Source organism: Hypomesus transpacificus, chromosome 5 (assembly GCF_021917145.1).
Source record: "Hypomesus transpacificus isolate Combined female chromosome 5, fHypTra1, whole genome shotgun sequence".
NCBI classification, from domain to species: Eukaryota; Metazoa; Chordata; class Actinopteri; order Osmeriformes; family Osmeridae; genus Hypomesus; species Hypomesus transpacificus.
In genome coordinates, this window is record NC_061064.1 from 1353235 (window position 1) to 1368514 (window position 15280).

A 15280-nucleotide genomic window follows, 5' to 3' on the forward strand; every position below is an offset into this window, starting at 1 on the left:
ATGAAACCTAACGTTTCCCCGCAAGACACACTGGCCTCTCACCCCACCCTCCCACGCCAGGATGAGGCTGGAGATGTGAAGTCACATGAAGGGAGGAACCAGATATTTAATTCAACCAAACAGTGTCTCTTCCACTCCAGTAAACTCTAGCAGAAATACTAACCATCTCATCAGGATAGGGGAGTCACTGCAGAGATGACAGGCCTGCAGGGTGCTTCAGATCACAACACATCCAGCTACCAGGAACATCATACGCCTGAGTCATTCAATCCATCATTCAAATGATTTCACTTTAAAAATATCTTTATTGCGGCCGTTTCCATGATGAGCCGCTTTGATCACACTGAGGGTAAACACCCATCTCCGAGGACACTGTCCCACGAGCAAAACTATTTAGAGGAGGGGCAGTCTGCTGAATCACAGGACGCGACATGAAGGTTTTGGAGGCAGGGCAGCATTCTTGTGAGACGGATTGAATATCTATATCATGAATAGAAAACAAAACGAAAAACAGCTATACCTGAAACAAATGAACAAATTACGCAAAGAACCCCCCCCCCCAAGCGGTGAAATGTACAAATAGCAGATGTCCATAAAGATTCTTCTTTTTCTGAATGCATCTTTGCAGATGTGTGTGCGGGAGCCAGGCGATGACTGAGACAGTTCAAAGCCTTCATGAGCAGAGACGGCGTCCTCTCATTGGCTCAGTGGCTGTCTCCACTGAGCGCGCTCAGTCATCGTGAATGTTGAAGAGCTTGGCCACCTCGTTCAGATCCGTGTGCTCCTCGCCATCCTTGATTATCTGAGGAGACAAAACAGGCTTTCAGAAGACGACAAACAACTTGAAATACTAATAAAAAAAATAAAAGAAAAAACTAAAGCACACAGAACTCATCTGAGATGTTCTCTTTCCCTTAGCAACATCGACATCCCTCCCTCCCCCCTCCCTCTGGCATTCTCCCTCACCTTCCTGGCGATGGGCATCCTGTTGAAGACGTTCCACAGGATGATGCCGACCACCACCTTGTCCCGCAAGTAGAAGATCACCCCCTTCCCATAGTCGTCCTTCTGCTGCAGGGGGGCGGGGGGCGGGGTGGAGGACGCCACAGGGCTGCTGGCCACCGCCTCCGTCTCACTCTCAGACCTGATCCCAGTTCCTACACAACCACACACACAACCACACACACGTCCACACACACGTCCACACAATGTTCCTCCCAAAACAGACATGGTTCCTCCGTACCTCATGTGAGGGCCTCTAAGAGCAGGGCTAAGTAACACAGGGCTAGTGAGGGCCTCTGAGAGCAGGGCTAAGTAACACAGGGCTAGTGAGGGCCTCTGAGAGCAGGGCTAAGTAACACAAGGCTAGTGAGGGCCTCTGAGAGCAGGGCTAAGTAACACAGGGCTAGTGAGGGCCTCTGAGAGCAGGGCTAAGTAACACAGGGCTAGTGAGGGCCTCTGAGAGCAGGGCTAAGTAACACAGGGCTAGTGAGGGCCTCTGAGAGCAGGGCTAAGTAACACAGGGCTAGTGAGGGCCTCTGAGAGCAGGGCTAAGTAACACAGGGCTAGCCAATACAAGACAACATTCCCCAAGTTCCTACCTGACATCTCGGCGGCAGCCCTGGGCGTGTCCTTGGCGGTAGCCTTGGCAAACACGCCCACGGTGGGCAAGCTGCTGTCCACGATGCCGATGGCCTCGTAGCCCACGTCCGGCCCCAGGTCGCTCCTGCAGGACATCACACTCTTACAGCTGGGTACCGGTGGGCGCTGCGCTAAAGCCTACTGTGCCTAGTGCACACACGTGTTTCACGTAGCACCAGGATCCAGGAGGAAGGTAGTACAGTCTGTGTGTCCTGGTTTAGCTGTGTGTGAAATGACATAGAGCCCTCTACCTAGGGACCCCGAGAGAGCAGCTCCTACCAGAACATGGACTGGTGCCAATAAGGCTTGTTAGCGCCGGTCATGTTCTCCCCGGCCAGCCGGCCGCTGACCACCGCGTGGTCGTGGTGCTCCACCCGCCTGCGGCCCAGCCTGATGTCGTAGAAGCACGCCGCGTCGCCCGCCTGGAGACACACAGCACAGCATTGCAGCTCCACCGGCCACAACAGCACACATAGGGGACCCTGAGGTGTCTACCCTCCTACCCCTACCAGGAGGGCCAGCTGTTGCATTGCTCCTAAGATGTGGAACTCTTGTTTCCATTAGGAAATGCTCTGCTGTCCTGTCCTGTCCTGTCCTGTACTTACCACCCAGATGTTGGACCTGGCCTGCAGCTCTGCGTTGACCCTGTAGCCCCCGAAGTCTGAGTCGACTTCCAGTCCTGCTGACTTGGCCAGCTCCGTGCTGGGCTCCAGCCCCACAGCCGCCACCAGGTGGTCCGTCTTCACCTACACGCCCCGCCCACGCGCCACACACGCCCCGCCCCGCAGACACCCCCGCACACGCCCCGCACACGCGCCCCGCACACACGCCCCGCACACGCGCCACACACGCCCCGCCCCGCAGACACCCCCGCACACGCCCCGCAGACACGCCCCGCACACACGCCCCGCCCCGCAGACACGCCCCGCACACACGCCACACACACATGCACAGAGAGGTCATTATAGTGGGAATAACAGGCTTGTTTGAGTTGTGTTTTTCAGGGTTTGCGACGTACCACACGGCCATCTTTCAGTTTGATTTGGACCTTCCCATCATCAAAGCTCACTTTCTTCACCAGCGCCTCCGTGATCACTCTCACCCCCTCTGAGGAACAGAACCCAGTGCCAGTCAAGCAGCCTCCAGACACGCCGTCAAACAGTCCCCCCCCCCCCCCAGCAGGAGAACAGCAGCACGTGTTTACCACTCTTGACTTTCTCCGTGGTCCAGTTGCTCAGGTATTCTGGCAGCACCTTGCCCATGTTGCCCTTCTCAGGATACATCTGGACCACCTCCAGACCGTCTTCACTGGCTGTGGGATACATCAACAACATGAGAGACACGCCAACACGCTCTGGTTAGAACACGGGCAGCCAGCACGGGCTGCGGTCAGAGGCTCATTTGCTGCTTGCTACCTCTGGAGCAATGACTTGAAATTGTGCACCGTTACTGCGAAAATACACCACAAAAGTATTTCGCCTTAGGTCTTACATCTCCTGCCCAGGGCACAGGCCAGCTCACTTCCCAGGAACCCTCCTCCAATGATGGTTATGGATTTGATCTCTCTGGAAACCTTCTCCAGAGCCTTAAAGTCATCCACCTAGACATGGGCAAAAGTCCAGAACTGCTCAGTGGGGGAAAGACCACTTTGTGATTTATTACAAGATTTTCTAGTGTAACTTTCTTGTATTGTTGTCTCTACTGTTAAGAATGGTGAATTGGGAACATGTGAACTGCGCCAGTTTTCCCTAGTCTAAGACGGAACATTGTGGTTCATGCCAGCGTTCACAAACAACAGCTCCCCCTGCTGGTAGAAAGGAGAAATAAACCCCCAAGTTGAACGATTACCTTTCTGAAAAGTGTGGTCCTCTTATTCACTTCCTCTCCAGCTCTCTCTATTACCTGCAGGTTCCTGGGCACACCACCTGGAGGACAGACCACCAGCGGCTCATTCACAACCCACCTGGGCTTATTACTAATTACACCTGAAACTTCAGCCTTGCCATTGTAACTTAAGCCGCTGGCTAGCAGGTGTGTTCATGTCTTACCTGTTGCAATCAGACACTTGTCGTAGGAGATCTCCGAGTTATCACTGAGTCTCACTTTGTTTCCTCTCACATCCATGTGCACCACCTAGGAGAGAGAGAGAACGAGAGAGAGAACAAAATAGAATCTTTTTAACTTTGAAAATAAACTGTCTGTGGAGATGTACAGAAAGGGCTAGTTTGACAGGAGATGTGATGACATGTTGTGATGAGACTTTGACAGGAGATGTGATGACATGTTGTGATGAGAGTAAGCGACCTTCTTCCCCGTCATCACGGCCACCCCTCCATTCTCCGCCTTGTCCAGCTCTTCAGGGCTGACGTAGAATGAGGGCGGCTGGAAGTAAATACTGACCACACACACACACAATCAGGTTGTTGTTCTTCAAGGCAGTCCTTCTCAGAACACAGCAGACATTCACTCTCTGAACAACCTCTGAACACCACACATAAACCCCTGTGACCTGGGAGTTACAGGGTGACCATGTGTGGTCTTCAGCCCTGGTCCTCAGGGCCCACTGTCCTGCATGTCCCAGATGCTTCCCTGCTCAGACACACCTGCTTCCAATCAGGCTTCAGCAGAGCTTCTCAACAGCCCATTCACCTGAATCAGGTGTGTTGAAAGAGTGAAACATCTACAACGTAAAGGACAGTGGGCCCTGAGGACCAGGGTTGAAGACCACTGGTGTAAACTACCGGGCTCCGTTCAAACGAGGAGGGATCCCAGCAGCCCTGCGTGAACCCACCTCCTCTCCTTCCCGTTCCACTGTTTGAAGCGCAGGGTGTCGGTCACCCCCGGGTCGTCAGAGAACCACAGCTCCTTGGACAGCGGGGGCCTCATGTATGGGAGATCCCCCTCTTCAGTTACTATCAACACCTGGACACACACACACATACGGTACAAGTCATTAGGACCTTCGAATGTTAACGATAAAGGGAACAATCGATTCCTTTTACAAGGTATTCATCTAATTGAGCTGGAGCCTGGTTCTTGACAGGGGCCCTGGCAGGAGAGCTCACTGACCCTGGCTCCTGGGTCCCTGGCACGGATCGACCTGGCGGCTGCGAAGGAGGCAGTGCCCCCTCCAATCAGGAGGTAGGGGGCGTGAGGGGGGACCGGGAGGGGGGCGGGTGCAGGGGGCTCAGAGACAGGGGTGGCGCTGGGTTCTTCTGCTGGAGCTGGGGGAGCAGAGAAGAGAGATCACCACACAACCTCCTCCTGGGATACGGACAGAGGCAGCCACAGACAGACCGCCTCACAGGACAGACAGACGGACGGACTGAACCATGTGTCTGGGATTATCGGTAGCCGTATGGATGAAATGTTTCAGCACGTATGAAGCCAGTAACCTTAAGAGGGATAAAAGGAAAGTGAAATGGGGTCAAAATGGTAAATAGGTTCATGTGAGAGCTTTTAGCATTACCAAGAAACACAACACACAGAGCGATAACCTTAAACTTGGGAGGAGAAATTAAGACAAAACCATGACGGGCGTCAGCGAAACGAAGGAGAGATGTGTTGGAAGTAATGTTATCGTGTTCTGTCTGCCCATTCCCACTCCAGCCGATCTGGAATCAGGTCTTACCACTCTCTGTCTCAGCTGCAGACTGAGGTTCAGAGCTCTCTGCAGGGGGGCTGTCAGCTGCAGACTGAGGTTCAGAGCTCTCTGCAGGGGGGCTGTCAGCTGCAGACTGAGGTTCAGAGCTCTCTGCAGGGGGGCTGTCAGCTGCAGACTGAGGTTCAGAGCTCTCTGCAGGGGGGCTGTCAGCTGCAGACTGAGGTTCAGAGCTCTCTGCAGGGGGGCTGTCAGCTGCAGACTGAGGTTCTGTCAGCACAACCGGAGCATTAGGCAGGGTAGAGAAAACTCAACGTGCTTGACGAAAAACGCAACGTGCTTAACGAAAACAAAGACCATCTTCATGCACCTGTCCGAGCGCTTACCGCTGTCCACTACAGGAGACTGTTCTGTGGGCTCCGAGGAGGGCGGTTCTGCGGCCGTGTCTGGTTCTGGTTCTGGAGCACAACAGCAGAACTGAGAAACAGCTGGTTCCCTAACTGCTGAATTACACGTGAACTCTTCATCAGAGTAGTCTTACCACTCTGCACTGGGACAACCAGCGGCTCAGACTGCCTTAGCGCCCTCTGTCTTAGCGCCCTCTGTCTTGGCGCCCTCTGTCTTGGCGCCCTCTGTCTTGGCGCCCTCTGTCTTAACACCCTCTGTCTTGGCGCCCTCTGTCTTGGCGCCCTCTGTCTTGGCGCCCTCTGTCTTGGCGCCCTCTGTCTTGGCGCCCTCTGTCTTGGCGCCCTCTGTCTTGGCGCCCTCTGTCTTAACGCCCTCTGTCTTAGCGCCCTCTGTCTTAGCGCCCTCTGTCTTAGCGCCCTCTGTCTTAGCGCCCTCTGTCTTAGCGCCCTCTGTCTTGGCGCCCTCTGTCTTGGCGCCCTCTGTCTTGGCGCCCTGTCTTGGCGCCCTCTGTCTTAACGCCCTCTGTCTTAGCGCCCTCTGTCTTAGCGCCCTCTGTCTTAGCGCCCTCTGTCTTGGCGCCCTCTGTCTTAGCGCTCTCTGTCTTAGCGCTCTCTGTCTTAGCGCTCTCTGTCTTAGCGCTCTGTCTTACCGCCCTCTGTCTTGGCGCCCTCTGTCTTGGCGCCCTCTGTGTTAGCGCTCTCTGTCTTAGCGCTCTGTCTTAGCGCTCTGTCTTAGCGCTCTGTCTTAGCGCCCTCTGTCTTAGCGCCCTCTGTCTTAGCGCTCTGTCTTAGCGCTCTGTCTTAGCGCTCTGTCTTAGCGTGCTCTGTCTTAGCGCTCTGTCTTAGCGCTCTGTCTTAGCGCTCTCTGTCTTAGCGCTCTCTGTCTTAGCGCTCTGTCTTAGCGCGCTCTTGTCGGGTTTCAATCATCTTCAGCTGCAGGGATGTGCAGCCAGGAGGTGGTGCTGCAGACAAAACGTGCATCCTGCTAAACAGAAGACGTTTTCTTCTCCATCAGTGCGTCACGCTCACCTTCAGGGGAAACTGCAGGAGTTTCTACAGCAGCAGCTTCAACATCAGGAGGGGTGTCTGTCCCAAAACGGTTCAAGAAAAAGGGAGAAAAGCTCAACGCTCCAGAAAAGCGTGTTTGAGGAACGAGTGACAACCTGCCGTCCTCTCGTAGCGAACAGCTACATCACGGCACAACAGAATCCACCAAGTCACAAGGTGAGTTTGGAGAAGCATGCATTTTAAAAAGTACATTGTTGAAAATATGTTTGTTCAATGGAAAGAATGGTGATAGTTGAGAACTAAGAAGGAAAACGTGTTGTCGAAGATGGAGAGAGAGGCAGACGTGCAACTAAAAGACCACAGACAGAAGTCCACAAACTCCACAGACATCGCCACCACCATCCTGTGTTTTAAAGGTTTCTTTGAGTCCTGTTCAATCTCTTTTCCGTAATCCTTCAGCATTCATTCCCAACCGACTATTTGGACATTTGCAGGCCAGGTTATGGTGGGGTGAGAACCGTAAGAGGAGTTTCAGAGATGCTTGAGAGCAAAGTAGACCTAGGAACCTCTCATCAGTTCATGCAAGTTTGACAGGAAACAAACTTGCAGAAAAGGGATATGTGAAAGTGTCCTCGAGGATGAGGATGCATGCCAGGGGGAAGAGCAGAGGGTGGAAGACTCAACCACCAGAAGGAGCATGACACATGCAGAGCTCAGGACAACATGTTAATAAATGCTATATTTAAATATTATTAGATGTTAACTTGTGCCACGGACGCTATTCCCAGCAAATGCAGTGAGGACAGAAACAGCTACAGCACTGTGCAAGAGTATTGGACGCAAATGAAGAATTGACTAAAGTAAAGCTAAATTGCTTTAAGATAATGAAATGAACTAAAAAATACATATTACAGAAAATATTCATGTTGGAAATCTTTGGGGTGCCTAAAACTTTTGCACAGTACTGAAATTCAGCCTGCATACTGACACATCGTGAGGGTTAGAATGGATTAGGAATATATGGCTGCCAGGAATCTATCCATACACATATACATCTATTGTCTATGTGCATGTCTGTACAGCTTATATATGTATCTATCGTTAGAACCTGAGGCCTGTTCCGTGGTTTCACTGGGGGGGTGTTCCTCTGGGGCGGGGGAAGGGAGGGTCTCCTCCTCGACGGGGAGGGGGGACTCGCTCTCAGGGTGTTCCTCAGGGGCAGGGGGGGACTCGCTCGCACCGGCTGGAGGTTCAGAGCCCAACACGAGGGGCTCTTGTCAGTGGAAGATCACACGCACATCATGTGTTAGCTTAGCACACACAGGCATACTGGGGAGCACAAATAGGTCCCTTCGGACAGGACAGCCAGACTTAGCAAAAGCCAAGGCAGGGAGACTAGAGTATGAAGCTAATTAAAGGCCACGATGGAGCAGTGCAAGCCAAATGTTTGTAAGTGTGGATGTATCTACCTGTCAAGCTGTACTCAGGAATCTCATGTACAGATGTGTATGTGTAGGTTAACTGAGTCATTCTACAGCATCATTGCAACACTAGTGAACCCTGCAATGAATGCGGTTAGGTTCACTTCGAGATTGTGGAACCATTGGCGTTTTAGTCTATACGTTAATATCTGAACATTCTTTTAGTGTATTGTGTAACTCTAACTGTTGTAGTCAATTCTTATTGTATGTGTTTTATATTGTATTTGTTTGTCTTTTGCCATGTTTTGTATTGTGCTATGTTTTTTGTGTGTCCGGAATAAAGAAATAATAATAATAATAATAAGGCGTTAATAAAGCAAAACCACACTAAATATTGACTTCTTGAGATTCACTTAGTAGTACATGTTATGATCACTAAATGGGTCTTTATTAATACATGGTTAACAGAGATTGCACTAGCAACTCTTTGAAGCAGGTGTCCCTGCATCGACCTCAGGAGATATTTGGGGGGTTTGGTGAACTTGTACGTCTCCACTAACCACTGGTGTAATCTGTCCTCATGGGAGGCCTTTTAGAGCTGCAACATCTCAGGATTCATCCAACGTCATAAAAAAGATTATCAACTGTGGTTTAAGATAGCTATATATTGAATTATTTGACATTGTTAAAAAGAGGACCGGTATTAATTTTTTATAAATCAATAAAAACTCACCTTCAGTAGTGTCAGCAGCTGGTTCCGCTGTAAGACATCAAATTTAAACAAGGATCATCCTCAAAAACATTCTTGTCTGACAGTACAATCTCCAACATGACAGGTTGGGAAAAGTGCAACAGATCAGGCTCTTCTGTCACATAAGTGCAGATAAGAACGGATTACCTGGTGACTCCGTTGACAGGTATGTTTCTGGCTGATCTGGGGCAGACTTATTTGGTCTGGAAGCTATTTCTTCAAGTCGATCATTATATCTATCTTTGTCTCCTTTGATGGTACGGTATGCCTGTGAAAACATGTTCATGACTTTGCATTAAACTTTTGACAGCTTGGTTTATGGTATTTTGTCAGGGTAAATGTAGCATTGAATTAAAACATAATTATTACGATAAACATAAAACAAAACCGCCGACTTCCCTTGACAATCCAGATGTGTCTATTAAATTTGGCTCTTAGAGCTCGTCTGCACCGTCAACAACAAAACATACTCAAACCAACAACTACGCCATTATTACTCAAACCTACAACTACAGCAAATACGCCATTATTGACATATATTTCTTGTCGGGGTACTTACATATATTCCTCCCCCGAGGCAGGCTGCTCCTACCAGGAGGAAATAGATTTTGTTTTCGTTGCCACCTGCTGGAGCTTCTGATGACATGCGTGCCAGAGGAAGCAACACCGGACTTCTCTCGTTGTTCAACACTAATTCAAAACATTATTTTAGGTTAGAATGGAGCATTAATTACGAAGCAAGTGTATGATGATGTATTTAACGTGCAAAATTTGTGAGCACATTCTGAATACGAAATAAACTAATCTGTCCGTTGACCTAACATTGCCTTAAAATCAGTCATAACGCAACCGCTGGCCAAGTTATGCATGTTACAGTTGTCAAAATGCATTCAAAGCTAGCTAGCCCCCAGTTCAATCACAGATTTACCTTTAGCGTTAGTTAGCAAGTTGGCATTTATTTAATTTTAATACATCGTAATACCATACTGACAACTAATTTCAGACTATACAGTGAGCCCGCGACGCTTAACCAGCACCACGTAGCTAACTTTGCCTTTGGTGGTGGTCAGTGTGCACACATGACGAGAAACGACCTTGGGCTTGAAGGAAAGCCTGCAATATGACAGCGCCACGTTTATCTTACTATCTGAAAGTGAAAAGTGTGTCAATCTTGCAGTTAACTGAAATTTTTGCTTATTCATTCATTGCTCAAGCTGATAAAGCCGGTGTTTTATAATGGCCATGTGGATTGGTGGGTATAGAGTCCCTAGATATCTAGCTCCAACAAGCTAGCTAATAATTATCTAAACTACGTTATTTATTTAGCTAGCTATTTAGCAAGTCGCCATAGACCAGCAAGCCAGCCCATGTCCAACTTTGTCATGTCTTAAAATCAAATATCCCATTGACATTCTCTGTTAAATTGTTTCCTATATCCAGAGCAGTGACATTAGCTAGAGCTAGCTAGGGTATCAGTGTTTCGTTAGCCAGGACTCGGAACAAGCTGTCGAGTGCAGACAGTACTTGCCTGCTCTCCTTGTGTTTTGCCGGCACAAAGTGGAGGAGGCTCTGGTGAGCGGGGCCAGCTTTCTCCACATCGTTCTACACTTCAGCATTATACTAGTGGACTGGGGCTCTTTTTGGTAGAAACTTCGCTACCTAGCCAGCTACAACACTGCCTGCTCACTAGCTTTTCTATGACCACAGAAGAGCGCCACGATAGCTGCCAGGCTAACTACCAGGCCAGAGACAGCAGGTCAAGTCAGCGACAACGGATTCAAGGACCCTCGGATTGGGTTACGAGGTGAGCACGTAGGAGGGGCTTCCGTTTTTGTGTCACCTCATTGGTTCACAAGAGCAGTCATCGCGCTGGTGTTAGCCGCTAGCCTAAAACGAGCATACTCTGTCAACCACAAGTTCCCGCCCTTCTCACAATGTAATTGGTGATTCCGTTTACACATGCGTATTAGCTCAACTCCTATTGGCTATTTTGCAAAATTGATTATTCGTTCTTCTGGGGGCAAATTTCCTGCAGAGATTGCTCTTTATTGCCTAGTAGTCGATGTCCTAGTCAAGTAAAAACATGGCCCAGTTTCCCAGACATGGATCAGCCTAGTCTTAAACTAAAAAACATTTTTTCAACAGATCTCTATTGAATTGTTATCTTACTTTAAGACTAGGCATAATCCATGTCTGGGAAACTGGACTTGATGAATACAGTTTGGATTGTGGAATAAACCTATTTCTTCTGAAAAAATGCATTGAACCCATTAAATGACTTTTAGATTTTATTCAAAGTTCAGAAAGACTGACAATTAAAAAAAAAAAAAGAACGTTCACTATTTCTATATAAAAGTACATTGTTTTGAGGGATAGAAAAGTAAAGCCTGTACAGAAGCAATTTCCATTAGAAAATGCAACAACAACAAAAATCTAAAGAAACTCACAAAAATAAAAAATGAGCAATGACAATGATATTCCCTACATTAAAACAAAAAAGTCTCCAAAAATCCTGACAATTTCCATAGTTAATAAAAAGACACCTTTAATGCATGACCTTTAAAATGCAGCCAGGTACATGAAAACTGTATGATAAAGCGGACCCTTAGAACCTGCGTCGCTTGTTAAGACCAAAATCAGCCGGGCCTGGTGGGCCCCTTGGGAAGCCAGGCTGGACCCCCCCAGGCATGTTGCTGTTCCCCGGCCCCCCCGGCCCCTGGCCCTGAGAGAGGGAGAGAGAGAGAGAGAGAGAGAAGGCACATCTCATCATTACTTTGCTTGGTCAGTCACAGTCTCTCTAAGCTCAATGCTGCTGACTAAACAGGATGTTAATAGTTGAATGAAAACTGGTTGTGGTAATATGTGGTAATGTGAGAACTAAGAACAATGCTCAGTAGTGCATGCCGCAAGGTGACCTTTTAAAAGCCAGGGTAGGTAAGTTCTGCGAACCAGCAATTCTGGCTGAATTCATTGATTGCTATCAGGATGTGAAGTTAACTTCAGCAAATATGACCACCAAAAAAGTGCATCTCAACATTACCAACTCTGCCTTTAATATGCTGCAATATATATTGCAACATCTATCTATATCTATATATTATTCAAAAACACATTTTATTTGACAATACCATCAGTGGGGCGTTCTCGGCCGGCAGGTTAGGAGCTCCTGCAGGAACGGGGTTCCCGCCCAGTGAGTTTCTGTTTGGCATTCCCTGTCCTGCATCAGAAGACAGTGTGTCAGACCAGGGACATCCAAACTACACCACAACCCAAACAGCCCCACATGAAACACTGAGCCCTTACCAGTCATGTGCATCCTCATCTCCTGCTCCCTCTAGGTTCAACAGAAAACACAAGACATGAGACAGTGTTCCAGACGAAGATTCAGGACATAGGTATAAAAGCTGCAAATTTGTCCCCCTCAAACTTTACTAAGAAACTTGTATTTGTAATGTCAGTATATAGCCACACCCTCAGTTAATAGGAAAAGCTGTCCCACCCACACATGGGAAGAAAAAAAACGATCCCCCTGTCGGGAAGAACCTAGAACGTAGGGAATGGTATTCCCTCTGACTCACGTTTTCTGGAAAGTTCCCCTTGAAGCCCTCTTGCCTGCGCCGGACTTCCTCTCCATGGAGCCTCATGTCCTCCTCCCTCCGGCGCCGCTCCTCCTCCTGACGGATCTCCATCTGCTTCCTCTTCTGCAGCTCCTGGTTGTGCTGCTCCTCCATCCTCCTCAGCTCCTCCTGGCGCCTCAGCAGGTCTGACGGACGGCGGGAAAAACATACGTTAGGGTTTTTTAATTAACTAACAGTTTAAACAAAGATTTTTTGCGAAATTTCACTTTTATAATACCGCACAAAAGAAGACATAGATATAATAAATTAATATATAACGCATTTAATAAATTAATATATCAGGCATTTGTGGAAAAAAACTTGGGTACGTAAGACTTATTATGCCAACACCAAAACATATTTCATAGGCCAGAGTCTGGCCTGGTGTGGCCCCATACGCACCCTGCCTCATCAGCATGACCTGGTGTGGCCCCATACGCACCCTGCCTCATCAGTATGACCTGGTGTGGCCCCATACGCACCCTGCCTCGTCAGCATGACCTGGTGTGGCCCCATACGCACCCTGCCTCATCAGTATGACCTGGTGTGGCCCCATACGCACCCTGCCTCATCAGTATGACCTGGTGTGGCCCCATACACACCCTGCCTCATCAGCATGACCTGGTGTGGCCCCATACGCACCCTGCCTCATCAGCATGACCTGGTGTTCATGCCTGGCGGCTTCCATTTCTGCCTCCAGCTTCTCCTGGGCCTCCTTGATGTTGCGGTCCACCTGCTCATACTGCTGCTTCTCCATCTCCATCAGGGCCTTCCAGCGCATGGCGTACTCAAACTCAAATGACCCCGGCTGGGCAAAACGCGGAGGTTGCTCTCTCTCCCTGGGAGTAAAGATTGAACTCAAGGTTAACACTGGGTTGCTTTCAAGATAAAACACACATCATAATTCACGTTTTTTATTTATAAAAATATGTGTTTATATATATAGATATATATCACAGCTGAGAAACATGGGTTGACAAATAGTGGTGACGTACTTGTGAAACTGCTGGTTTTTGCTCACAAGCTTCTCTGGCAAGCCCTCATCCTCATCAAACTGATCCATTGGCTCCACTGTCACCGGTCTAGGAAATCTGCCAGGGGAACGTTTTACTGTTAAAATCGACTTACTTCAGACAGTCAATTCAGCTGAAGGAACGTCATTAAATGCTACCATTCTAAACCCCATCCCAATACTCACGCAGTCAGGAGAAATGCCCCATCGGCACAGCGGTCCAGAGCCTTCCTTGCACCTGGCTTCCCAGTAAATTCCACAATCCCTTTTCCTGTGGGTCTTCCTCTATCGTCTACTATTACTATGGCCCTCTCCACCTGGCCGAAGACGGAGAACGCTTCTTCCAGGAGCTCGTTGGATACAAACTGTGGCAGGTTTTTCACAGTGAGAGCCGCTCCGTGCGTCGCAAATCTCACTCGCAGCTGCCTACCTCTGAATTGGGTGTCATCAAGCTCGGCTTTGGCGATATCTGCCACCGTTTTGGTCTCCTGTTGGTAAGAAGATTGTCATTAACCTATGTATAAAATGTCTGAAAATGAAACCAAGACTTTAGCCTACCGTTGAGCAGTTAAATATTATTGTGCTATAAAATGGATGTTAGGCCATAAAACAAAATTGATATTGATGATCTTAGACATGATTACTCACCAGTCTAATAAACCCGAAGCCCCTGTCTTTATTGATGAAAATTTCAGAGGCCTTTCCGTACTTGGAAAACAACTTCTCCACCTCTTGTTCCGTAACCCCAGTCGGTAAATTCCCAACGAACAAACGACTGCGCTGAGTATAAGCCTTCTCCCCAGGTTTCCTGAAGTTCTGTAGATCTATAGTCAAACCAGCATCTAGGAAGAAGCAAAATGAAATCACATACGTAGTTCCAAGGCTTAAAGCTGTGGTACTAGTAGTGTCTTAATATCCGTACAAACTTACTATGACTTCGCTCCTCGTTGGATAGCTCTGCATGCTGTCCATTGCTGTTAGAAGGTCCGGGTTTTTTCTGGTCTATAGGGCCAGACTGATCACCGCGCGGACCCCTGTTCCCTTGCATCTAGCAGGATTGAAAAGAAAAATCGTAATTGGCATTTGAAAGCAAATGCATTCATAGTACTTTCAACCAACAGGGCCTTATGCTTTTGAAATTTATGTAGCTCCTTATCTTACTGAAATTACATTAGATGTATCTTATGAAAATAAATACGTATAATATATATTCTTAAACTATTTTCGGACGTTTTGCAGAAAAACGTTTTTGATTAGGTGAGTTAGCTACAGTACCTAGCTTCGTCGGTACACATGCAATGATCCATGGCCTAAAACTGTAGATAGTGCTAGCAAGCTAGTTTATCTAGATGACCATCATCAGTCTTCTCATACAACACCAACAACAAAATTAAAGACAACTTACGTTAACTATTTAGGGTTGGGGACCAAGTAACGTTACTCGATATCTGACGAGAAGCAAATTTAGCCTAGCTAGCTAATAAACCTACTTTGTTCTCAATTTTCCGTCTTAGCTAGTGTGACTACTGCTAATGTTGGCTAGGCTAGCTACTTGTGCATCACCACATCTTACGTAATACATTCAATAACGCGCCTTCGATTTTTCAGATTGACTACCTAGCTTGAAAGGTTTAAAATACAAACGTACCTTTGCAAAATCAAATTTGTTCAACAAGCTAGCAAGATCACCGAGGTTCTAAAACCGTCGCAGGTCCTTACAAAGGACTAGCAGTAGCAAGTAATTTCAGTCCGTACCACACACCCCCAGTCCACCAAGTGGTGTGTTCGTTTTTGCAAAAGTACTCGATGTGTCACCGGCGGT

At 48.1% G+C, this 15280-nt stretch overlaps 2 protein-coding genes across 6 annotated transcripts; both read right to left on the reverse strand.

Annotated features, from left to right (window-relative positions):
• Positions 1-282: 282 nt before the first annotated feature.
• Positions 283-10599, reverse strand: aifm1 (apoptosis inducing factor mitochondrion associated 1). Of its 4 annotated transcripts, XM_047020400.1 has the most exons (21): positions 10358-10599; positions 9389-9519; positions 8977-9097; positions 8812-8838; positions 7766-7930; positions 6679-6735; positions 5629-5700; positions 5273-5512; positions 4711-4865; positions 4433-4563; positions 3946-4036; positions 3690-3774; positions 3490-3566; positions 3133-3241; positions 2846-2953; positions 2660-2748; positions 2247-2387; positions 1921-2063; positions 1602-1726; positions 967-1157; positions 283-802 (listed from the first exon to the last, which is right to left on the reverse strand). In XM_047020400.1, the coding sequence occupies exons 1-21, from the start codon at positions 10443-10445 to the stop codon at positions 731-733; spliced, it is 2418 nt and encodes an 805-aa protein (XP_046876356.1). In that variant the 5' UTR covers positions 10446-10599; the 3' UTR covers positions 283-730. The 4 variants fall into 4 exon arrangements, with proteins under 4 accessions (XP_046876356.1, XP_046876357.1, XP_046876358.1 ...); XM_047020401.1 differs by lacking the exon at positions 7766-7930 and having other exon boundaries at positions 10358-10598; XM_047020402.1 differs by lacking the exons at positions 6679-6735; positions 7766-7930 and having other exon boundaries at positions 10358-10598.
• A 505-nt stretch (positions 10600-11104) lies between these two features.
• On the reverse strand, positions 11105-15229 carry nono (non-POU domain containing, octamer-binding). Of its 2 annotated transcripts, none has more exons than XM_047020618.1 (10): positions 15107-15229; positions 14389-14506; positions 14107-14300; positions 13645-13946; positions 13442-13537; positions 13089-13285; positions 12408-12592; positions 12133-12163; positions 11958-12046; positions 11105-11551 (listed from the first exon to the last, which is right to left on the reverse strand). In XM_047020618.1, the coding sequence occupies exons 2-10, from the start codon at positions 14504-14506 to the stop codon at positions 11435-11437; spliced, it is 1329 nt and encodes a 442-aa protein (XP_046876574.1). In that variant the 5' UTR covers positions 15107-15229; the 3' UTR covers positions 11105-11434. The 2 variants fall into 2 exon arrangements, with proteins under 2 accessions (XP_046876574.1, XP_046876575.1); XM_047020619.1 differs by lacking the exon at positions 15107-15229 and adding an exon at positions 14864-14888.
• Positions 15230-15280: the final 51 nt, after the last annotated feature.

What these genes read in the sequence shown, in the direction of transcription:
- aifm1 (XM_047020400.1), bottom strand. Translation starts at nt 10,445, where the DNA reads ATGCTGAAGTGTAGAACGATGTGGAGAAAGCTGGCCCCGCTCACCAGA. An exon ending in CACGGAGAAAGTCAAGAGTG is followed by an intron (nt 2,749 to 2,845) that starts GTAAACACGTGC and finishes TCTGTTCCTCAG; the next exon opens with AGGGGGTGAGAGTGATCACG. An exon ending in GGATGCCCATCGCCAGGAAG is followed by an intron (nt 803 to 966) that starts GTGAGGGAGAAT and finishes TTGTCTCCTCAG; the next exon opens with ATAATCAAGGATGGCGAGGA.
- nono (XM_047020618.1), bottom strand. Translation starts at nt 14,506, where the DNA reads ATGCAAGGGAACAGGGGTCCGCGCGGTGATCAGTCTGGCCCTATAGAC. An exon ending in CAACGAGGAGCGAAGTCATA is followed by an intron (nt 14,301 to 14,388) that starts GTAAGTTTGTAC and finishes GCTTCTTCCTAG; the next exon opens with ATGCTGGTTTGACTATAGAT. An exon ending in GCTTCGGGTTTATTAGACTG is followed by an intron (nt 13,947 to 14,106) that starts GTGAGTAATCAT and finishes TCTTACCAACAG; the next exon opens with GAGACCAAAACGGTGGCAGA.